The sequence below is a fragment of the Crocuta crocuta genome, unplaced genomic scaffold, assembly GCF_008692635.1.
Source record: "Crocuta crocuta isolate KB4526 unplaced genomic scaffold, BGI_CrCroc_1.0 scaffold168, whole genome shotgun sequence".
Lineage (NCBI taxonomy): Eukaryota > Metazoa > Chordata > Mammalia > Carnivora > Hyaenidae > Crocuta > Crocuta crocuta.
In genome coordinates this window covers 3,655,864-3,680,015 of record NW_027532591.1, presented here as the reverse complement: position 1 = coordinate 3,680,015, position 24,152 = coordinate 3,655,864, and the positions used below count along the sequence as shown (strand labels likewise).

The 24,152-nt window shown below is 49.6% G+C and overlaps 1 protein-coding gene across 2 annotated transcripts in view; it reads left to right on the top strand.

The window, feature by feature from the left end:
* Positions 1–24,089, top strand: part of TTC39A (tetratricopeptide repeat domain 39A) — a 35,927-nt gene extending 11,838 nt beyond the window's left edge. Inside the window, exons 2-17 of one of the 2 annotated variants that reach the window (XM_077779808.1) lie at positions 207–338; positions 1,258–1,334; positions 2,553–2,620; positions 4,532–4,596; positions 6,603–6,702; positions 7,973–8,038; positions 9,866–9,974; positions 10,492–10,559; positions 10,642–10,701; positions 11,577–11,738; positions 16,305–16,396; positions 18,518–18,638; positions 19,610–19,721; positions 20,135–20,249; positions 21,310–21,426; positions 21,982–24,089. In XM_077779808.1, coding sequence (XP_077635934.1) covers positions 207–338; positions 1,258–1,334; positions 2,553–2,620; positions 4,532–4,596; positions 6,603–6,702; positions 7,973–8,038; positions 9,866–9,974; positions 10,492–10,559; positions 10,642–10,701; positions 11,577–11,738; positions 16,305–16,396; positions 18,518–18,638; positions 19,610–19,721; positions 20,135–20,249; positions 21,310–21,426; positions 21,982–22,105 — 1,588 coding nt within the window. In that variant the 3' untranslated portion in view covers positions 22,106–24,089. The remainder of the gene's footprint in view (positions 1–206; positions 339–1,257; positions 1,335–2,552; positions 2,621–4,531; positions 4,597–6,602; positions 6,703–7,972; positions 8,039–9,865; positions 9,975–10,491; positions 10,560–10,641; positions 10,702–11,576; positions 11,739–16,304; positions 16,397–18,517; positions 18,639–19,609; positions 19,722–20,134; positions 20,250–21,309; positions 21,427–21,981) is intronic. The other variant, XM_077779809.1, reaches the window with a different exon arrangement.
* Positions 24,090–24,152: the final 63 nt, after the last annotated feature.

Here is a 24,152-nt window from a genome sequence, read left to right as displayed (position 1 = left end):
GTGTCACTCAGCAGGAAGGAAAGGAGCTGGGATCTGAGGCCTTTTGAGCAGCAATGGAAGAGTCAGACCTTGGGAGAGTCTCTTCCCCTCTCTGGATCTCTGTTTCCCTGCCATGCTGGGTGGGGAGTTTATGGTGGTGGTCTGCACAGGCCAGCTACCTCTGGAGTTCTGGGGGTTGGTGCTCTCATGTCCCTTCTCTCCGGCAGAACCAAGGAGAGCATGTACCACTCGCTGACATATGCAACCATCCTGGAGATGCAGGCCATGATGACTTTTGACCCTCAGGACATCCTGCTTGCTGGCAACATGATGAAGGAGGCGCAGACGCTGTGTCAGAGGTCCGGGCCGGGGGGGGGTGGGCAGGAATGAGGGGTCATGAGGTCCATCCTTCTGTCACCTTGGCCTATCCCAGTGCCTAAATGCCACTAGTATTGCTGCTCCTTTTGGCTAAGAGGATGAGTCCCCAAGTACTAAGAGCTGTCCCTGTCAGCTCTGCCTCGGGAGTCTTGTGTTCTGAGCCAGTCTCTAAGCAGCTTCCAGGGGTCAGGCCTGATTTTAAGGAGATAAATTCTGGCTCTGTCATGTAATAACTGATCTTGGGCAAGTCTCTCTCTGGACTCAACTTTTTCATATGTAAAATAGGTATGAAGGTAGGGCTCTTGTGGGGATCGAATGAAAACATGGCCACAGGGCCTGGTGCATCTTTGGTATCCAGTACACATAAACTGCTTGAGTGAATGAAGAAGGGAATGGACCTTCAGTGTTCGTGCACAGCTGGAATCGTCTTTCACTGGGCACACACACATGCTTGCCCTGGGCCAGGCCCTGTGCTGGGTGGGCACTGGCCACCTCTGACCCCTGAACTGCCTGGTCAAGGAGAAGGCGCAGATAGTGACACTCCAGCAGGAAGCAGGGAAGCTCCAGGGGCTGAGGGGTTCTTGCCAGAGGAGCAGGAAAGGTTTTCTGGAGGAGGTGATGCTGGAGATGGTTCCTTAAGGGTGACTGGAAACTGGCCAGGGCAGAGAAAGGAGGGGAGGGGGCTCCACGTAGGGGTAACAACAGAAGCAAGGGCGTGAGAAAGCCTGGACTTGGGAGAGTTGCCAGTTGGGTGGGTGGGTGTGTGTGTGTGTGTGTGTGTGTGTGTGTGTGTGTGTGTGTGTGTGGAGTCCCATGGGAAGGGCGGGAGATGCGTCTGAGCCCACCTGGGCCCCTGGCTCACTCTCAGTGAATGACCCGAGGCCGCTTTTTCCTCTTCAGGCACCGGAAGAAGTCCTCTGTAACAGATTCCTTTAGCAACCTGGTGCACCGCCCCACTATGGACCAATTCACAGAAGGTGTGGCATCTGAATGTCCTCTCAACCCAGCTGGCCCCAGGCAGCCCTGTCCCAGGCCCAGGGATGGGTGGGGAAAAGGGCAGTTAATCTCCCAGTTTAACAGAGGACTGGGCCCTTTTGAAAAGTTGTTCTCAGGTGAGCAGGGAAGGCTCACTTACCTGATGGCATTACATGCTGAGGACCTGGAAGCTGAGGAATGAAAATGCGATCACAAGGTTCATTAGCTTTGCTTCTCGGGCCAGGGTGGGCCTAGAATTATGTGCAGGTTAGGTTTACTGGCCTGATTATCATAGTGATCGCACGTATCCTAGAGGGAAATAAGGTTTTGGAGGCTGGCACACTGGGATGAGACAGCTGAAGGCAGTGTAAGAGATGGTCTAGGCTGCCAGAGACTACGTGCTGGGACCCCACGTGGCAGTCCTGGAGGTAGCAGCAGGCAGCTGGAGCAATGCGGGGCTCTTCAGCGCAAGAGTAAATGGCCTTCTCCATCCTTAAGAGCCCTTTAAGTTTCTAACAGAAGACAGTGAATCTGACAACGCCACTCCTCCTCCTCGCCTTCCATAGCTCTCTGATGCCCACAGGGCCAAATTTGCACTCCTCCAGCTTGTATTCAAGGCCCTTTTCAGTCAGCTCTGCCCCTCATCTTTACCTGTCCCCTAAGTCTCCCTACCTCACCCCATTTCGACCTTCTGTGGGTTGGCTGTCCCCAAACATCAGAGTTTTTTGGTTCTCCCAGGCCTCTGCCTAGAAAGCTCTTCTTGCCTCACCTTTCTGTTCCTTTTCAATTCAAATGACCTTTCTTCTGGAAGTCTCCTCTGACTCCCTGGGCTGTGTGAGTTCTCCTTCCCATATGTTCCCATACTCCTACAGCCTGTGGGCTTCCCTGGATCAGGATCTTCTTTGTTTATCCATTCAACCCAGCACGTTCTCCTTGCCTGGCACTGTGCTGTGTGGAGAACCAGAGAACAGGCCTAGGGCCCTGTGTTGACATTCTGGATGGCAGGATAGGGGACGAGGTGGAAGGCAGGTGTGGGGAGTGAGCCAGTTCTGGACAGTGGTGAGTGCTGTGAAGGATCCAGACCACCTCCCCCCCAGGGGGGAAGGGCAGAGTGCTGACTCAGACTCACTGTGCTTTTTGGGAGGTGGAGTGGGGAGGATTTGGCCTGTGCTGCCGGTCAAGAGTCCCAGGAGGCCTCAGGGCTGGTTTTCTCCCCACAGAGGAAATCCATGCTGAAGTCTGCTATGCAGAGTGCCTGCTGCAGAGAGCAGCTCTGACCTTCCTGCAGGTAGGAACCGTCTCCTAGTACAAGCAGCCTGGGGATTTCAGAAGATCAGTCACCAACTCCAAGCCAGAGGGTCTATAAGCAGCCACAGTCTGCCTCCTTATGGTTCAGGAGAAGACTGAGGCTCAGTCACCCCAACACTCCCAGCCCTAGCCAGGTTCAGTGGCAGAGGTGATGGAGTTTCCCCTCCACACACAGCACACATGTTTCCATCCACTACTAGGATATGCTTCCACCTCATGACTGCTGTTTTCCTGCTGAGGTTCACATGGGGGTGACTGGCATTAGCACAAAGCCTGCTTTGTACTCAATTCTAATTCAACAAACAAGTTTGAATGAACCAAACCTGATTCTGTGACATACCAGGCTGTATGTGTACATTACAGGTATGTAGTTTTTACATACCTTACACGCATTGCATGTTTGTTTTTACATAAATGTACATATATTATTAAATCTTCACCTCACAGGCTTGTAAAAGGGAGGACTAGAGGGGAGGAGCCACCTTTCACAGAGACACGATTAGCAAATGGCAGAGCTGGGATTTGAACACAGGTCTGGTCAACTTGGAGCCAGTGCTCCTCACCACACAGTCGTTATTATGAGAACCATCACCTCATGATTTCACCATAAAACCTGGGTTATAGCATATAATCATCATGCATAGATATGTGTGTTGGGGTAGACAGACACATGAGAATTTTGTTGGGGTACTATTTATTTTTGTTAGCTGTTTTACCTTTTTGTACCTCACATAATTAGAATTAGATAATTCTAATTCTTCATTAGGACCACTGTTAATAATTGTGTTGTGTGTAGCCTTTTTATTCTATTATTACACATAATAAACACCCAAGAGCTCCGCTACCCAACCAGAGAATAGAACACTCTTGGCTAGTCTCCTCCCTGCCCTGTCCCCTGCTTCCCTTTGTGGGGAAACCACCAGCTATAGTTTTGTTTTTTATCCTCCAACCTATTTTTAAACAAATAGTTTTCTCAGATTTCTATTTCATGTCTGAGCAGCATACTGTTATGTTTTAGTTAGCTTCAAGCTTCTTAAGGCCTCAAGCTGTGTGAGACTTGCTTTCTTTACCCCATCTTATGTGGTTGTATGATATTCCCTTCTTTTTAAAAATTTTTTAAATGTTTCATTTCTGAGAGAGAGAGAGAGAGAGACAGCATGAGCAGGGGAGGGTCAGAGAGAGAGACACACACAGAATCCGAAACAGGCTCTAGGCTCTGAGCTGGCTGTCAGCACAGAGCCTTACGTGGGGCTCAAACCCACAAACCGTGAGATCATGACCTGAGCCGAAGTCGGATGCTTAACCAACTGAGCCACCCAGGTGCCCTTATAATATTCCCTTCTATGGGTATAACTGTTTATCCAGTCTCCTGCTGAAGGGCATTGGGGTTGTTTCTTGTTCTCGGATGCTTTCCTGGATGCATGAAGAGTAGGGCAGTGAACGTTCTTGAAGGTAACTCCCACAGCCCATGTCTGTTTGTTTCTCTTGGGCACATCCCCAGGAGTGGAACTAAAATGGGCTGTAGGTATCGGTGCTTTAAATTACAAATGTGACAAGGAGCTGCTTGTTGTGGAAAACACAAACAGTCCAAAACCGAGCATCATTTTTGTTCTCCCACAGCTCCTCTACCCAGAGGAGGCACTGGTAACCACCAGGAGTGCCTTCTCCAGGCCCTGGACATTTTGGAGGTCTTGTTTGGCAAACAAATCCTCATCCCAAGACCCAGGGGTTAGGGAGGCCTGGATTGGCTAACCCCTAACCCTATTCCCCCCAGAACTCCTCATAGAGCTGGGCCCAAGGTCAGGCAAGCCAGGCCCAGAGCCTTGTATGATCCCTCTCAAGCCTGTGGCTACCCACCCAGGCTTGCTGTTAACTTCTCTCCCTCCTGCAGGACGAGAACATGGTGAGCTTCATCAAGGGCGGCATCAAAGTTCGAAACAGCTACCAAACCTATAAGTAAGTGGGTCTGGTCTAGGGGAGCCTGGGTCCACAGTATCTACTACCCTGTGCCCCTCAGGCTGCTTTGTGGGAGACAGCACTGGCTAGAGGCTGGACGCCTAGAATGCCACATGACCTCAGGCAGATCTCTGCACCCTTTGGACCTCAGTTTTCCAGAATATTCGCATGGTTTCTTGGGTATATCTGTTCAATTGGTTCCTCTGAGTCTACACCTGATCCTGGGGAAAATAAAGACAGGTTCTGCACAAACAGCTTGGTGAGGTAGAGGGTCGGAGATAGACACAGGGCCAGTAGTTTTGAGAACAGCCCCAGAACCCCTCTATTTCTGCTAAGGCCCAATCCAAATGCCACTTTCCCCATGAAGCCTTCCTTGGACTCCTCTAGTACACAGGGATGGTGTCCACACACACTCACAGCCTCCCCAAGCTGGGAGCTTCCTGAGGGCCAGATCATTTCCGTGCCATATCAGCACCTGGGCAAGCACAGGCTTTGTCTAGGGATGAAAGAATAAGACTCAGTCCAGACGTTTCTATTCAACATGGCGCCACAATTCTTACCTCCAATTCTAAAATTTTTTAAAAAGCTTCAAAAGCCCAGTTTCTTCCCCCCAAGTTTTGCATCAAAACTCCCTTTCCATTAAAAGTTGAATTGACTTGAGACTGTTGATCATCTTTATTTTCCCCATCTAATGTGACTGTTTCCCTGGAGAGAGACTGTGTGATTTCAGGGTACCGTTGGTATATAACACCATGTAGTATATGGGCACTGCATGGCCTTGAGGTCTGCTGGAATTGTGCTCTGCCCCCTCCAGTCTCTTCACCAGCTGCCAAAGTGATGTTTCCAAAGTACGAACCTTGTCAGGTCACCCTCTTACCAATTCCTGACACTCCTCTTGCTCTTAGAATAAAGTCCCTGGTCATCGCTGAGTCATTCCTGGGAGCTCCTAGCCCTCCTAGCAACAGCTTCCACCCCACTCTGCCTCAAACATTTTTGCCTTCCCTCAGTTCTTCAGACATGCCGAACTCATTCCTACTCAGGGCTTTTGGACATGCTATCTCCCTGCTAGGAACACTCTTTCTGTGCCCAGCTAACCCTCCCCATTCCTAGGGTTTCAGCTGAAGTGTCAGCTTCTCAGGGAAACCTTCCCTGAACCCCAAACTGGGTCAGACCCCAAGAGTCTTCTCCTTTGAAACCCCCCTCCACCCTCACAGTGACTTGATGGGGGGGTGGATCTTTTCCCTAGAGTGGGAGAGTTGTGAGGACAGCCACTTGGTGGCTTTGCTTCTAGCTATTGTCCAGTGCCTGGCACAGGGAGGCCTCAGTCAGTGCTTGCCGATTGAAAGCCTTCAAGATTCTCATGGCATAGTAAGGAGGCAGGCACATCTTTAAAGTTTCTGTCCTGCCCAAGGTGAGATGGGATATGGACTCTGTGCAATTGATGACCAGGAAAAAGAGGGTTGGATTTCAACCAAGAGACCCCAGGTAGACTTCCTGAAGGAGTGGGTGTTATAGTTAGCCCAGTGGCTCTTCACTGGGACATTTGGCAATATTCAGAGACATTTTGGTTGTGACAACCTGGGGGGAGGTTGCATCTGGCATCTAGTGGGTGGAGGCTAAGGATGTTGCCAAACATCCACTATACAGATGAACCCCTCCTTACCTAAAGAAAGAATTTATCCAGCCTAAAACGTCAGTAATGCCAAAGTTGAGAAACTGTTCTAGACAGAATGTGGAGCACAGGCAAATGCCTAGGTGCTGGACGAGCAGGTGTGCTGGGGCTGATAAAGCTGACATTCAGGGGCAAGGACTATATTAATAGGCAGATGGGGTTAGAAATTCCTCGAATATCAGCTCTCTGGATTGCCAGAACTGTTATCAGTCTACCGAACCAGGGAGTTCTGAAATCAGCTGGGAGTGGGGGTGCGGGGCAGCCTTAGTCCCAGCTGGAATGGGACCTAGCCTCTGCTGTGTGGCTGAAAAAGGTCTTTGCATATCTCCCACAGGGAGCTGGACAGCCTTGTGCAGTCCTCACAGTACTGTAAGGGAGAGAACCACAGGCACTTTGAAGGAGGGGTGAAGCTTGGCGTGGGAGCCTTCAACCTGGTGAGTGGGAATGGCCCTGCACATGGTTTTTGCTGGCTTACTGTGCCGGACCCTGAGCTGACCCTGGGACCTGGTGATAAAACAGAGACATTGCCAACGTCATGGGGAGCTCAGAGCTGGGGTGGGGGGTGGGGTGGGGATGCTCCAGAGTCTCTCTGTGCATTTCTTCCCAAGTCAGTTGAAAGCTTCAAATGCACCATGGTGGTAGTATTTATAGGACCAGAAAAAGACAAAACACAATAAATCAGGGCCTGGAGAGCTGATGGTTAAACACTGACCAGTAGTAAGGAGGGAGACAGGCCTGGAAGCAGTGGGCAACCCACAGTGACAGAGCCCAGACCCCCTACCTGGAAGAGCTATGGAAGGTTTCAGGGAGTGGGGAGTATTTGAGCTGGATCTTGAAGGATCTATAGGTGGGGAAGGGCATCCTAGGCAGAAGGAACCGTGAGAGAGGCTCTGAGCCTACTCCTGGGAGGAGGAGCTCCTCATTGAGGAGGTCCAGAGACCTGTCCAGAAGTGCGTGTGGCAGGGGATGGTTCTCTCCCCTGTAGGCAAAGCCTGTACCAAAAGTAGGCCTTAGGGTGGGGATGTCCCTGCCTGACTCTGGGTTCCAGTTTCCTTGTCTGTAAAATGAGAACAGTAATCCTGCCCAAGTGCTGAGAAGTACAAATGGCAGAGTTCACTGGATACTTTAGCAAGTTACAGCTGGACTGTTCTGGGTTTAAGAACTAGCTCCTCTTCTGATGAGATGTGGGGCCTTAGACATGTCCTGTCACTTATCCATGCCTCTGTTTTTGCATCCGTCAAAAGGGACAGTAATCTTTCTTTGCAGGACTGTTCTGAGGATCAAATGCAATGATGGAGCCCCTGGTGCCAAGGGTTTCTGTGTAACAGTAGCAGCTAACTATCATCATGTGCTCCATTATGTGCTTTACATATATTAATTTGATTCACCTTTACAGGACCCTTTGGAGGTAGGGGCATAATTATTTCCAGATGAGGAAACTGAGACATGGAGAGGATACATAGCTTGCCCAGGGTGACCCAGTGGGCATGGTGAGATTAGGATTTAGACGGTCTGTTTCTAATTGTCACACTGTAGTGCTTCTCTATCTGGGGAAGTTGGCTTTCCAGGAAACCTGGGGCCTTCTTGTGGGTATTCTGGAGAGAAGTCCTGCTCCCCCAGGGTTACCCCCAGGACTCTGGGGGCTTAGGGGTAGGAGGGACAGTTCCAGCCCCTCCACCGGCCCACCTGCCTCTGTTCCTGCAGACGCTGTCCATGCTTCCTACCAGGATCCTGCGGCTGCTGGAGTTTGTGGGGTTTTCAGGAAACAAGGTAACCACCCGCCTTCTGGGACTCCTGACCGGCTCACCCGGACAGGGTGAGGCTGAGGGGCTGCAGGATCTATGTGCCAGTAATGGCATAGCCCCTGCCCCCCAGTGTGTGGCCCTGGACAAGCCCCAGGCCACTCTGAGCTTCAGTTTCCTTTCCAATCAAATGGGGCCAGTGATTCCTGCCTGGCCTCACACAGGGTGAAGAGGCTCTAGGGTAAGGGTGGGTAAGGGCAGCTTCATGCAGTGGTCTGGAGTCGTGTTCTCTGAGACCAACAGATGTCAAGATCCTGGTCCTCCTCCCTTTGGAAAACCTTAAGCAAGTTCTTTCCTTTGGGACCATTTTCTTGTGAGGGAGATGCTTAAGGGAAGCCCTATAGGCCTTGAGGGCAGAAATCAGAGGCTTGAAGCACCCAGAGGCTTTACTAAGGGCAGGAATCTAAGTACCAGGTAGCAGCTCAGGGAGAGCTCCCTGGTGGAGGAGGCCCCATGTGGTAGAAGGAACAATGGCCTGGAAATCAGGAGCCTTGGGTCATTCCAGCCTCATCTCCTTCTCCTTATGATTCAGAGAAAATCCCACCCTCCTCTGGGCCTTTTTGGAGGTGTAACAAGGGGGCTTTTTTTGGGGACCAGTTCTTCTCAACTTGAACTTCCTCTGACCTTTCCTGATTATTGCCATGTCTGCAGACCTCTATATTATTTTTTATGTATTATTCTTCCCAAAAATGGTTCATATTTTTTACTTAGGTTTATCTAAATGAAACATCACTGCATAGAAAACCCATATTTTTGGCATGATAAGAACATAATCATAAATACTGTGAAGGCAAGCAATCTTGTAAAAGCAGATTGATCTGCAGAGGCTGTTTTCCTGTGGGAAGAGGTTCTTAAAGTGACAAGGATGTTGAACACACACCAGCACAGGACTGAGGCTTTCTCCCTGATGCCTTCATCAAGACAGAGAATTGAAAAGGAAGACCCTCACTTGGGACTCTGTGCCTCATGTCTGTCTGGAGACCTTTAAAATCTTGATTGCCATCTGTAGTCCATAGTCCAGATCCAGGTAAACAGCAGCCAGAGGCTCTGTAGGTCCCTTTTAGTTTTGTTTTCTTAAGAAGGCCCGTGGGTCATGAGAAGGATTTCACGATGACAGGAGGGAAGAGGATGAGAAAAGCCAAGAAGCGGGACAGTGTGGTCTGCCTGGCCAGGAGGAGAGGGAGGCTGTGTCAGAGTATGAGGGCCCTCAGGCACCAGCTCTGGCTTTGTCTTATCCTAAAGGTTTGAGGTGAGGGTGAGGTAGGTCAGATTTGTGTATTAGAAAGAACAAGAACACTCTGGAGAACAGATGGGGAGGGGGGCAGAGACTGCAGGCAGGGATACAAGTGGAGTCTGGCCTCTCCTTCTCCCCAGCCAGGCTCTAGAACCTTCTCCTCCAGGAAGCCTTAACAGACTGCAGTCATTGTGGCCCATCTGTGCCCTGAGCCTGTGGTTAGGATTATCTGCCTAAAATGGAATCTGGCCTCTCCTCCATCCCAAGCAGAGGCTGCTCAGGGCCTCAGTGCCCACCATGGGGGCAAGCAGGTGAACAAAGGCAGGAATTGGGAAGGGCTTCTTGCGGAAATAGGGAACACCTGGACCCAAGCCTCTGCCCTGGCCTTGGCAGCAGGGTCCCCTGCCTCCCAGGAAGCCTGCGGAGGCCCGGCCATCAGGGTTCCAGATGTGGAGCCCAGCGCTGTCCCCCCAGCAGCACTGCTCTCACAGTTGTCCAGCCACCTTCCAGGCCCTTGCCCCACGCTGGGGCTGGCCTCAGCCTGTCGGTCTCTTCCCTCAGGACTACGGGCTGCTGCAGCTGGAGGAGGGTGCATCGGGGCACAGCTTCCGTGCCGTGCTCTGTGTCATGCTGCTGCTCTGCTACCACACCTTCCTCACCTTTGTGCTCGGTAGGAGTGCCCCCTGGGCGAAAGCTGGGGCATCTGGGGTTTGGTTGGCTCTAAGGGCAGGGGGCGAGAGGGCAAGGGACTGCAGACCCTCCTTGGGTCCATAGGGCTGGGGATGGGGTACTGACACCAGAACCAGCAGAGCTGCATCAACTGTCTTCAGGCCTGGCCTGCTGACCACTCACTTCCTCCCAATGTGACTAGGTTCCAACCTCAGTTTTCTCATCTGTGAAATGGGGATGGCCATTCCCACCTTGTACAGGGTGAGGACACTGTAGTCAAGCCCTTGGGTTTCTGGGCACCACCTCGGCAGGCATGACTCTTGGTTATTGAGCCCTGTGATGTCCTGGGGTGATGTCTACACCTAATCTTATTTAATCCTCATATCTCCCTGGAGGTAGAATTATCATCCCCATTTTACAGAGAGGCAAACAGGGGCCCTGAGAAGTTCCTAGTGGGTTGCTGGAGGGATTACAAGAGCCAGTGGTGGTGATGTGTCTTGTCCCTTTATCTCCTTTAGGTACTGGGAATGTCAACATTGAGGAGGCAGAAAAGCTCCTGAAGCCCTACCTGAAGCGATATCCTAAGGTGAGCCCACACCTCCCGCTAGAACACCACCAGCCCATGTGTGCCACAATGTGGACCCACAGACATGTGCATGTCATTGCAGGGCGCCATCTTCCTGTTCTTTGCGGGGCGGATTGAAGCCATTAAAGGCAATGTTGACACCGTGAGTAATAGGGGTCTGGGCCAGTGCTGGCGACCCCTTGGAGTCTCCCAGACCAGTAGGCAGACAGACACAGACATACTCAGGGACAGGGCCGACTAGGAGAGGGCTCTAAGAGAGAACCAACAAGGCGGCAGGGTAGGAGAAGCAATTCTGAATGAGAGAGTCTAGGAAGATGAGAGAGGGGGTGGCATTTGTGGTGAGTGGGATCTGATAAGGAGCTGTAGGACTGCAGCTTCCTGCAGAGGGACGTCCTTGAGTGAGGCAGAGTGGTGGGAAGGCCCATTCAGGACATGGTGACAGGCACTGTGAATGGCACAGTGGTGCCAGGGTGTGAGATGGCACCTTGGTGGCCTGGCTAAGGAGTTGGGACTCCATAGGTGGGAAGGAGCCATCAAAGGGGTTAGAGAGGGGAGGGTCACGGGTCTGGCAGAATACCCAGGATGGACTGTTACAATGTGGAGTCTGAGGGTCTCCAGCTGGCCCTGGCTGTGATTCCTCAAGCAGCAGGACAGATGCCCTAGGTCCAGTTCCTTTCAGGAGAGTTACTGGAAACTGTGGAGTTTGCTGTGAGGCATAGACATTATGCTGCTTTAACGTTAATGACTTTCCACCGCCTCCTATCCTTCCATTATAGCTCTATCCCATCCTTTTCATTTTGTGCTGAAAAGACTAGAGTCCCAGAAAGGGCAGGAAGTGAGAATTAGTGGGTGAACCCAGGACTGGAGGCCAGAATTCTCCCATCTCCCCAATGCTGCAGCCTGCCTTCCCTCCCTGAGCCTGGCACACGGCTAGACCTGTGGAGGAGGCTGGGCCTTCTATGCGATGCGATGCGGTGGGGTGGCGGGGCCATGAGGCTGACCAGCAGGTGCCTGCAGGCCATCCAACGGTTCGAGGAGTGCTGTGAGGCCCAACAGCACTGGAAGCAGTTCCACCACATGTGCTACTGGGAGCTGATGTGGTGCTTCACCTACAAGGGCCAGTGGAAGATGGCCTACTTCTATGCCGACCTGCTCAGCAAGGAGAACTCCTGGTCCAAGGTGGGCTGACACCAAGTGTTGGGGTCATTGGGGGACCAGGCCAACTTAGCCTGGCCATGAGCCTCCAGACCTAGGGCCAAACCCTTAACTGAAACCTGAAAATCAGCTGGAATTTTAAATAGAACCATAAATTCTAATAGGACCTCAGGGTTGGAAGGAACTAAAGACCATGAGGAACAGATAAAGTTTAGAACTACAAAGCGTCAGGCAAGAGTTTTAGTCTTAAGCAACAGAAGCATGGCTCACACCGTCTAGGTGAGTGCTGTCCAATAAATAGAATGTTCTGTTGTGGTAGAAATGTTCTATTTCTGCACTGTCCACTGTGGCAACCACCAACCACATGGGCACACTGAGCACCTGCAGTGCTGGATGTTTTCGATTTTATTTAATTAGTTCAAATTTAAATTTAAAAAGTCATATGGGTTTAGTAGCCACTGTATTGGACTCTGCAGGTCAAAACCACAAAAGTCTCTTTGGTTCAGAGAACTAAAAATTCTTGGCACATCTGATTTAAGGTACAGCTGGATCCAGGAATTCAAATTATGTCATCTCAGCTTGGCATTTTCCATCTGTGGCTGTGCTCTGCTCTGTGACATCTTTGCTATGCAGGGAGGTTCTCTCCATGTGACAGGGTGGCTATGGACTGCCTGCCCCTACCTCACATCTGTTTGGTTTCAACCGTACTCTCATAATAGAGGCTCTCAGGCCTAGCATAAATCACATTTTAGTGCCTGGAAACAGGGGTGGGAAGCCTTCTCATGGATCAAGAGTAGGAGAAGGGTGGTTCTCCATAAAAAAAATGAGGTGATGTCCCTATAAAAAGTGTTGGCTTGGGAGGAGCATTAAAAAGATGCCATGAATGCAGAATAAAGGAAAGCAGATAGATGCCCACCACAGGTGAAAACTTATAACCTTAGGGTAAGTGGTAAAATAAGTACTGGACATTACCATATAGTAATGATAGCACAGAATTCTGAACCAAGACTCAGAATCATAGAGCTCACCAGAGAGCATCCAATCTGGTACCAGCAAATATATAGAATATGTGTCTCAATGACACATATATGACCTTAAATCCCTATCTCTCATCCCTCTCCACCTCTGCATGGAAGTCCCTTTTCAGTACTCCTTCCTGGGGACGAAGCTGGAAGGAAATTCTCTGGGTTTGGGGCACGCAGAGCAGGAGGAAGGAGCAGGCTACTACTGAGCTCTATGTGCCCAGCATTTACCATTTCTTCCACACCACACCCTGTAAAGTAGAGGTTATCACCATTGGATGCACGAGGGACATGGAGACCGAGAGAGGGTATGTGAGTTTCCTGGCCCACAAAGCTGTTGGTGACAGACCCTGGATTTGAAGACCGTTCTGTGTGACTCAAAGGCCTTTGCTTTCTCCTTGTTCCTTAAGTCCCACCGAGGAGGCCCCTCTTGCCCTGAGACCACCCTGCTGTTGAAGGCGCACTCTCAGACCCAGCCCTTGTGGGCCTGACATTCATTCCTCATCACTTCCACTCCCAATGAAAAAAACAACCTCAGGGAACCTTGTTGAACTCAAGTGACCTAGAAGCCTTCCTCTGGAGGAACGCAGGCAGTTAGGTTCACCTACACAGGGAAGAAGCAGCCTGGGGTGACCCCACAGCTGCTATGAGGAACAGAGGGAGGGCCAGCCTCCCAGGTGTCAGGAAGTCTGGGCATGAGTCAGTTCCATCTCCAGCTTGTTGTGTGACTTTGAGGTGGTCGGTCCCCTTCTCTCTTGCTTCCCTCAGAACTGTTTCCTGGGAGTGGGGGTTGTAGCACCTCAAGTTCCAGGGCCTCATTCATTCCTCATCTGCAGCATTTGACCATCAGAGTCCACTAACTTCCAGGTTTAGGGACTTAAGCTTACGGTCACTGCCATGTACACCAGCCCCTCTGCTCTGCTTCCCTCTTTGGCTGGACTGTGCCAAGTCATCCCTGCAGAGCCTTCGCTCCTGTGCCTGTTACTGGAGATGGCCAGAAACAAAGTAGTGACAGTGGTGTGCTCAGGGTTATAGTGGGGGAATCTAGGGGAAGCTCAGAGGCGGCCCTAGGTAGCCCAGCCAAGAGGACAGAGGAGTAATTAGGGTGGCAGAATGGAGGAAGTGAAGCCAAGAGAACAGCAAGGGCAGAGACTCCGGAACTAGGGTGCTGCCGAGAGGTTCTATTTCACCAAGTGAAGGGGTTTGTGGGTGGGAGTGCAGGGCTGCTACAGAGGGACCTTCCCCTAAGCCACTGTCTGTAAGCTTCTTGAGGACAAGGACTATCTATCTATAGAGACCCTGGTAGAGTAATCCAGCAAAATAAATGTCTGGAGTCATTGGGCAATCAGAAAATCCTAGGAGACAGGACTCCCATCAGGCGAAGTGGCAGTGTGGCCCCTAGCATCCTTTGATAACTTGGATGTCTATGGGTCTCAGAACTCTAGATCACTTCATCCATCCTAACTTCTGGTGACTTAGTGAGGGTAAGCTGTTTGGAGTGGCAGAGGGGTAGGAGAAGGCTCTGTGAGGAAGCCCATGGCTGGGCCTGGTGAGAAGGGTCAGTGGCTTCCCAGGCAGAGGGATGGCATGGGACTGATGGGGAAGGAATGACACAGGAGGAGCCAGAAAAGCAGAGGGCCTTGAGTGGCTGTTAGGGCTTTAGTCTGATAGTGGGGGAGCCCCTGATGTGTGTGGCTTAGATCTGTGCTCTAAGAAATCTCTCCTGCAGTTGCTGGGCACCCCACGCACCAGGTCCTGAGGACATCCAGCAGTGTACAAAGCAAAGAACCCTCCATCTCAAGGCTCATATTCTAGTGGGAAGAGAGACAAAAAACACACAAATAGATGTTCAGTATAGTATGTCAGGCTGGTATGTAAAGAAAAATCAAGCAAGGCCTGAGAAGACACCAGAATGAAGTGCAGGAGAAAGCCATGTGGATGTCTTAATGAAAAGCATTCCAGGCAAAGGACACTGAAGATGGAAGCATGGGGAAGGGGGAAGCTGAGTGTGTTTGATATATTCTGGAAGCAGCCCTGAGGCCATTGTGGCTAGTGATATGTGTGTGGGGGAAACAACAGGAGATGAAGTTGGAGAGGAAACTAGGGAAGACAGGATAGGGGCTTATAGTCCATGACAGGGAGTCTGGATTTTATCGTAAGCATGATGGGATATCAGGATTTCAAAGAGGGACTGACATGACCTGACTTAAAAAGATCAGAGTGGTGATGGGGTGGACATGGTTTGCAGGGACAGGTATGGGAGCAAGGAGATGGGTTAGGAGACCATATGGACAAGGGCAGTAGAAAGACATCCCTGGTGGCCTGGAGCAGGGACCCAGGGTGGAGGCTGGTTGCAGTAGGTGGGATTCAAGAGCTATAGGAGGTAAGATCAGGATGACTTGGTGACTCAGTGCCAGGGCAGAGAGGGAGAAGGTAGGGATGACACCAGGGTAAAGACAGGCTGGGGAACAGATTTCAGAAGGGGTAGATTGTTCCCACCCACACACCCCCAAAGACCAGCTTTTCCTTTTTGTGAAGGGTGACTGGAAGTATGGAGGGCAGAGTGCAATTGGGAGGAACCCTGGCTTCAGCCTGGGAGGTGACCCTGGTGGAGGCTGCTTTCTGCCTTCTTCTGAGACTACAGGATGTCCCATTCCTTTTCCTTCTCCACCCCCTACACTTCTCTGTGGGCCACCAGCAGGCAGGTACTTCCTCAACAGCCCTAGCTAGCAGGAGCTGAGGTTCAAGGGTTGGCCACTGGAGGGCAGGACAGAGCCAGGTTCCTCTGGTGTTGGACTTCTGGGGAAGGGATATATCTGGAGGTGGGGAAGGGTCTCTGCACAGCTGCACCTTCCCTGTCACGGTTGGCTGTGGATCCAAGTGGGCAAGGTCCTTAAAGCCACACAGACTTAGTGTCACTTCCACATCTGTGTCTCCCCCCCCACCCCCCCAAGCTTTGCAATCCCAGGAGGCAGAGGTGAGGTACAGATTCCTTTCTGACATGGTCTTTGGGATCCCATAGGGTGATGTATGTTACAGTGCCTGGCACACAGGAAGGCAGAGACCCTGAGCCGAGCCCTGACTCACTCTTCCAGCCTGCCTCGCATCTCTTATGTATTCCATGTTTTACGCTATTTGCGGCCTTCTTACACACATCTCTGTCCCTCCCCGGCTTTGCTTAGGCTGTTCCCCTTGCCTGGAAGGTCCTTTTTCAGATTTGTGTGACTCTTCCCACGGGCTCTCAGGGTTCCAATTTGAAGTAATTGCTTCCTCACAGCTCTTACTGTCTTCTCTGTATGTCCATCCTCACCTTAGCACTGCCCTGCACATCCACTAGTTGCTTGAGTCCTTCCCTCCGTTGCTTCAGAGGGAAGGCAGCTACTTTGACATGGGCCTTTCCCGGACTTAGCTCCCAGCACAAGTCCTCTAGGTGCTTCAGCTTCCTTACCCTCGGTTTCTCCCCTGGGGCTGTGCTGGCCTAGTGAGGTCTGAATGAGGCATCTGTGCCGATCTGGGACTGACCGGAGGGCGGGCTGCTCACACCTGACTGTTGCTCTGCCTTGCACAGGCCACCTACATCTACATGAAGGCCGCCTACCTCAGCATGTTTGGGAAAGAGGATTACAAGCCATTCGGGGACGATGAAGTGGAGTTGTTTAGGTGGGTCCTACCACTGCACTCCACCCTACGCCTCAGCCACAGCTGCCCACAGCCACCCTGAGCCGTGGGCACCGGGGAGGGCAGCGGTGGGCTTCTTTAATTCCCTTGGCTCTGGGCTCCCTGGCCCTCCCCCCAGGATCGCCCCATTCCCTGCCATCACCACCTCCTGCTGCCACTTGTTCCAGCTCTTTGAATCTGTTCAGAGGCCTTTTTTCCCCCCTCATGGAAGTGGTTTGTCAACATCTTTTCCACGGAGCCTCTTTCTTCTGGTCAGAGGGAACAGGTGTGGACACTGCTGTCCAGAGGTCAAACAAGATGAAATCCACCCTCTGCTATTTCTTAGCTGTCACTATGAACCATTTCAGCAGCTATAAAATGGGAATAACAACTTCTGTCTTGCAGAGTTGTTTTGTGAATGAAATAGAGACTATAAGAGCCTGGTTTAAGGCCTGGAGCCACTAAATGTTGGCTATTTTTCTTAGTCTGTAGTTCTGTTTGCCTTCTGTGAAGGATCTAGAGCAGGGCTCAGCCTCAGCAAGCTGAGGATGGAGCCTAGGGCCTTCCTCTTGTCATGGGTGAGGGCTGACCCCAATTTACAGACCTAGAAGTGGTGGTAACCTGAGCTTTCAGCTACTGCTGTCACAGTCATAGGGTGTCTGTCATTTATCAAGTGCCTCCACTTCTCAATCTCCTAACTCTTCCAGAAAGCCTGTGAGGGTAAGTATCTGGGGTGGAGGGAGGATCATTTTTTCCCTTTACTGTTAGGTTCTTAGCTAGACACTGGCTGAGATACACTCCCCCCCCCCCAATAATAAAAGATTAACAGGAGAAAAATAAACCAAAGTTTAATAACATGTATACCTCCTGTACACATGGGAGAGACCCAGTTTTTCTGGAAAAACTAACTGAAATCACCCAAGCCATCACCTTAAAATACCATCTCCAGCTGAAGATAAAAGTTGTTGGGGGCAGGGAGCCAGTTATGGGAGGTTTTCAGGCAAAGCACAGTAAAGGAGGGTAAGGTTGCTATGCAGATTTAAGTCTCTTGTCTCCTTTAAGAGTTTCTAAGGCTTGTCCCCCTCCTCTCAGGTGCGGAGGAGATGCCCTTACAACAGGAGATCATCCATATAAATGTTAATGTCTGAGGCCTCTGGGTGGCTTGCTAGGTTAAGCATCCAAGCTTCAGACTTCAGCTCAGGTTTTTGAGTTCAAGCCCAGCCCCACATCAGGCTCCTTGCTGACAGCTCAGAGCCTGGAGCCTGCTTCAGATTCTGTCTGTCTCTTTGGCCCTCCCCTGCTCATTCGTGTAAGTGCTCCCTCTCTCTCAAAAATAAACATTTAAAAAACTTTTTTAAAGAAGTTTCTTACAAAAGGCCAACTTCTTGGTTTTCACAGCTATTCTTATATCTGCTGTCTCTTAATCAGCCTAAAATAATTCTTATGCCAAACAGGCATATTTTGGGGTGACAGATTCTCCCCTTCATATCATCTCCAATCAGAGATGAGAAAACTGGGGCCCAGAGAGTTTCCATAGTGAATAAGCAGAGGAGGTGTTAGGCAGGGAACGTCAAAACTAGATCCAGCTGTTTCCTATGCCTGGATGGCTCAGGTCTTAGGGTGCCCAGTGCCTATGGAAGAACGCAGGAGTGTGGGTTGGAGCTGAGTGAGTAGGCCCCAGATGTAGAGGCTTGCCCAGCTGTAGTTTACTCTGTCCTTTGAAACAGCTGAAGCCACAACTCACGTGACAAGAGTTAATTAATGGTTTGAGCTGTGTGGTCTTAGGTCCTTCCCTTTCTCTGGGTGTTAGTCTCCCCTGTGAAACTGGGGGGTCAGACTTGTGCTGGCCTTCTGGAAATGAAGCCTGGGAATGGTGAGATAACTAGCAAAGCAGGCCTAGGGAGTTTGCTGACATTCTCATCTGTCAGCTGATGTGGAGGAGGCCCCTTGCCTAGCCTCAGGAAGTGGTTAGGTCTTGGGACAGGGCCTGTGATAGAAGGCCATAGCGACAGGCTGAGTCCAACACTATCCTATTAACTTGGAGAATCAAGGCCCAGACAGGAGCCAAGCAGAGGCTGAGCAGGTTGAGGATCTCAGTCCTCTCTCTCCTCATCTCTTTCACAGAGCAGTGCCAGGCTTGAAGCTTAAGATTGCTGGGAAATCTCTACCTACAGAGAAGTTTGCCATCCGGAAGTCCAGACGCTACCTCTCTCCCAAACCAATCTCATTGCCAGTCCCTGCTCTGGTGAGTAGGAGGGTCTTGACTGTCCCTGCACTTGTTTGGGATTGTGGGCATTAGCTGAGAGTCAGAGATACAGCTATGGCAAGGGGGAAGCGGATGAGGAAGCAAGACCTGCATACCTCAGGGACCTGGAAAAGATTTCAGTTTATCTGAGACTGTGGGGGAAGCATACAAATGAGTCTGAGCCAGCCTCTGCCTGAAAAAGTACTGGTCTGGTGGGGCTGGGGAAACAGGTGAGCAGGCTTCAGATGCCTCAAGATGAAAAAGCATCCTCCCTCCTAGGAGTATAATAACAAAAAACATAACAAGAATATCTTTTTTCACATCTATTCCCTGGTTTCATATTTTAGGAAATGCTAACACATTTACTATAAATTAACATTTAATTTAGTATTCTGAGCTTCCTGACAGTCGAGGCAAAGAAAGGAATCGAGATGTGTTTCATAGTTTTTATAAGGGAACTCAAGCCCAGTGCCTTGGGGGAAAAGAGAAGGTGACACAGTCTTAAGAGCTATTGGAAATCCTGAAGTGCTTAAGTAAATATGGTTCCTCTAATACAGGAGATCCTGGCAGCTGGAGCAGGGAGGACTTCCTGGAGAGTGTAGGTCAAGGCCTGGTCCTCAAAGTATGAGGAAGAGTCTTGACAGAGATTGGGGAAGAGCTGAGCACCTAGGGAAGCCATGAACAGAAGAGTTAGTTGGAAACTATTTGCAGCTATGAGCAGAACAGCAAGGATGTGGGCCCGTCTTAAATCCACATTGGTGTAAGGTGAGATCCCAATAAATAAGTGATGAGGCTCCAAACCATGATCCCTTCAAGCCTAAAACTACACAGGTAGGGCTGAGACTTGTCATAAAAGATTAAAACTAGAAGGGCCTTTAGTGATCCTCTGATCTGAGCTGCCCATTTTACACCTGGAGAAATGAAGGCCCCACTGGGGAGGAAACCTGACTGACTTGCTCCCCTGCCCTCAGGAAATGATGTACATTTGGAATGGCTACGCTGTGATTGGGAAGCAGCCTGAACTCACAGATGGGATACTTGAGATTATCAACAAAGCTGAAGAGACGCTGGAAAAGGGTCCAGGTGACTACCCCCAGGTCTCCTTGAACTTGCTAGGCTGACACAGACCACAGGTCTTTACAGTTTCAAAGTTTCCCTCTACGAAAAAATGTCCTTCCTTCCTCTACCCTAGTAATGATCCTTTGCCTTTCTAGACTGAGCTTCAATGGCAGTTTCTCCAAGCTGTCCCTTGTCCTCCCAGTAGGGTCAAGGCCTCCTCTGGGTTTCCACAACCCCTCGGCCTCCTTCAGTCAATCCTAATCTCACTGTACAGTCAGCTGTCTCAGTATCTGTTTCTACTTCCCAGATGTGACCTTGCCAAGGACAGAGACCGTGTGTGAGTTACCTCTGTCCCCAGGACCAGCAGAGTAGGGGGTCCATGCAGGAACTGTTGCAAAAATAAACCAGCCTGTCTTCCCTCACTCCCCTATTCTCAGAGAATGAGTACTCAGTGGATGATGAGTGCTTGGTCAAGTTGCTGAAAGGCCTCTGTCTGAAATACCTAGGCCGTGTTCAGGAAGCTGAGGAGAATTTCAGGAGCATCTCTTCCAAGTAAGTGTTTCTGAGGCTGCTCCCACTCCAGATGGCCTACTACTGGGCCCACGTCTCCTGGGTAGAATTGTCTGGGTTTCTCCTTCCTCACCTGCATCCCAGTGCTTGACCCTAGTCTACCTCCATTCACTACACTTTTACTAGTGTCTATTTTATGCCAGGATCCTTGCTGGGCACAGATCATTCAGACTTCATCCCCTAGGGCCACCAGATTGTCCAACTACAGGAGTGCATCCACACTGAAGTTTCAGGTGAATGGTGCCTCCGAGAGTTCGTAATTCAATTCTGCCCTTGAGGAGCACAAATGTTACAGATAGACAGCTATAGGCAACTCAATCTGGTATGATCAAGGCTATTACAGGAAAGGAAAGGTGTCCTGAGGAGGGTCCTATACATAATGCAAGATACCAAGAAAGGTTTTCCAGGGGTGCCATTTTAACTGGGAAGTTCATCAGGCAGAGAAATAAAGGCAGGGGTTTTAAGTGGAGTAGGTACAGCATTCTGCAATGCCTGTACCTGGAAATGTATACAGGAAAAATACCTGAGGTTGGGGTGACCATGATTAGGTCCTCCTCTGCCTTGGTGAAGTTATAGAGGGAAAAGGTACAGATGAAATAAGGGGAACCAGACTGAGAAAGGCCTGGATGTTTTGCTTAAATATCCAGGAAGGATACTGGGCAGGGCAGATTTGGGCTTCAAAAGGAGATCTCTGGAAGACCATAGATGGGAAGTCAGAAGGGCCAGAATGGAGACTGTAGACTTTCCAATTTAGTAAACCATTTAACCTGGACAAAGGGTTTTGGGGACAGAGGCAGGCATGGGCCAAGTACATGCTGTGAGCCAGAAGTTGTTAGGGATTTTGGGCTCTAGGTGCAGAGCACTGGAAGGCTCTTAAGCCTTTCTATGGCTACGAAGGGAAACCTTCTCCAACCAAGATTCAGTATCAGGAACCCCCACTTGAGGGCATGAATTAGATCCTCCTACTGGGGGAAAGCTCAAGAGGAACCTACAGGATATCGCAAGGGCAGAGCTATAAGCCATGTCCTCCTCTGTCCCACAGTGAAAAGAAGATTAAGTATGACCACTACTTGATCCCAAACGCCCTGCTGGAGCTGGCCCTGCTGTTCATGGAGCAAGGCAGAAACGAAGAGGCTGTCAAACTCCTGGAAACCGCCAAGTAAGGCCTGAGGCTTGAAGAGCCTTGGTCTTCCTCCCCACTCAGGAGCTTCACCCTGGCTGGTGGCAAAGGAGCACAGGCAGCAGCGAGAGAGGGTGCTGGAAAGAGCATTATGGCAGTCCAGAGGCCAGGCCTGTGTCCCTGGAACCCAGTTCTCACCTGGTATGGGGATGCAGTTTCCTCATATTTGCCAGTGAGGATTGGAATCCCAGAAGTAGGGAGTGAATTAACCCAGGGTCACACCATAACTATGTGGATACCACAACTACCTGGTCACACCCAGGTCTCCTGCCTTCTAGCCTCATAGATTTACTTCTTAAAATCATTTCCTCAAGCTTGGAGGCTCAACAGGAAGAAGACTGGTTCCACAGTGTGAGGGACTATACATCCTTTCTGTTAATCCCTATCGGGCAAGCCCCAACTCTTTCTTTAGACTGAGACCAGGATTTAAGCTTCTCAAAATCTTGCTTGGCCTAGTAGGCTCCTATAGTTCAGATTGAAGAAAAAGTACTTCTTAGAGTAGCCTTATATGTCTGATTCTCTGGTCTCTTCCAGGCAAAACTACAAGAATTACTCTATGGAGTCCAGGACCCATTTTCGAATCCAGGCAGCCATACTCCAAGCCAAGTCTTCCCTAGAGAATGGTAACAGATCCATGGTCTCATCAGTGTCCTTATAGTTTTATGCAGCCCTCCCAGGCTGGAAGACAGAGACAGCTGGACAGAGCTCCTGGAAACATTTCAAAAAGACTCCCTCCCCCTGCCCTGCCTTCGGGGTCCACCGGTGCTCCAGTTGGACGGCACAATTTTCGTATTCATGCAGAAGAGAAGCTGGCATTTTCACCAGTGTGGCCAAGGGCCTTTACCAAGGACAGAGTAGGTGGAGCCCTCTGCTTGCCCTATCTATCACACATACGGGTACTTGTTTTTCACTGTGATGTTTAAGAGAATGTATTAACAGTTTACATTTTCCGTAGAAACACATTAATGGGATCACAGTTGGCTTAAAAAAAAAAAAAAACACCAACCACCTGCAAATCTGTTTTAACCCTTTCTAATCTGGAGGGAAATCTATGATATCCAAGACCAAATTGCTTTTCAAAATTCAGCAAGGTCTCAGTTTCCAGGGCTGAAAGGATCCTTAGGAGACTCTGTACCTCAAAAAGCTTCAGGGCTTCTGAGGGTTGGGCATAGAGGTTGCACAGACACCCACTACCTTATTCCTACACTTCATTTTCATTCCCTTAGTAACTCTCTAATTAAAAAAAAAAAAAATGTCTAAAAAGACACCTGAGTCAATCTGTAGGGAAAAAATATTATTAACCTTTACCAGTAGGAAATAGGGGTTGCCCAGGCAGGATGGAAGGGGAGCTGTGTTGCCCTTCTGTTAGGGGAGGTTCTCAGACATGAATCTGCATCCTCAATGTATGCTAAACTAAAACAATTGGGAATAATCTACCAAACAAAAATCGTCTGTATCTCACTGCAAGGTACATTTATTTACTGACAGCATTTTTCTTAGTTAGAATGGTTATTCTTGGCCTGTTGTATATGTTTTAGGGCTTTTTTAGTTAAGAGAAAAAAGATATTTAAGTATTAAAACTTACACGCTTCAGAGATCACGCAACATCTATTTCAGTAAAATACGTTGCTTGAATTCTTGGGCAAGGCAGAAAGTCTTGATCAGAAGCCATGTGGCCCAGGTCCTGTTTTATTTAGACAGCATGCCTAAAATGTTGTTTTAGAATAACATTTAAAAATGGGGAGATTTCACTAAAAATCTGGTTTCTGGCCTCTTATTTGAAGAGAGAGTCCAATCTGCTAACATTGGGCTCATCCCTATAAGAAAATAAGCCAACAGTCCTAGAACTGAGTAGGGGCTACTTTAAACACTTATATTACCCTTCTGGCCCCTAAAAGCATCTGAATTTTCAAACTTGGGGACTGTTACAGGGAGAATTCAAGTTCAGTCACCGACACCAAGTTTTTCTATTCACAAGCTAAAGACAGCATACTTCAACTTAACCATTTCCCTGAGGGAAAAATCATGCACACAGTAAAAATATTCATCTGTGAAACATGAATCCTCATGTACATGATGAATGCAATTTCTGTAAGGGAGGAACCACAGACAGCTTTTCCAATCTTTGAGCACTGCTGGATTTTAAGCGGAACACTTAGCATTTGCCAGGGGCAAAACATTGCCAGGGGTAGGTTAATCTAATAACAGTCAACCAGTCTTATGTGACTAATACTGAATTAAGTCTTAGGTTTTAAGCAAAGCAGATTCTCATTAGGAAAACAAAGCAGAAAACCCTCATTCAAGATCTTCTTGCACTTAATACTGTCAAAGCAGAAATGCTATGAAAAAATTATTTTGTTAGAACTAGACACAAGAAAGCTCTATACCAAGAGCAAGCCCTTTGCAAGCTCTCTGTCCTCCACAGCCTGGATTCTGGGAGACCAGCCTATTTCTAGGTTGTTGGGCAGGGCAGGGTGAGAGGGGTGACTACAACCAGGCTACTGAATGTGGGTGGCCTTTGATGGTTCTTCATATATCAGAACACCAATACTGCTGTATAAAAAGAAAATAGCACTGGTCACAGGATACCAAGCACAGTTTGCAAAAAATTGCAGTTAACAAAAACATTTCATTTTGAGGCTCTTTTAACAAAATTATGCCAGGATGTTTTTCCTGTCAATGTTGTTATTGATTTCCTGCTGGGC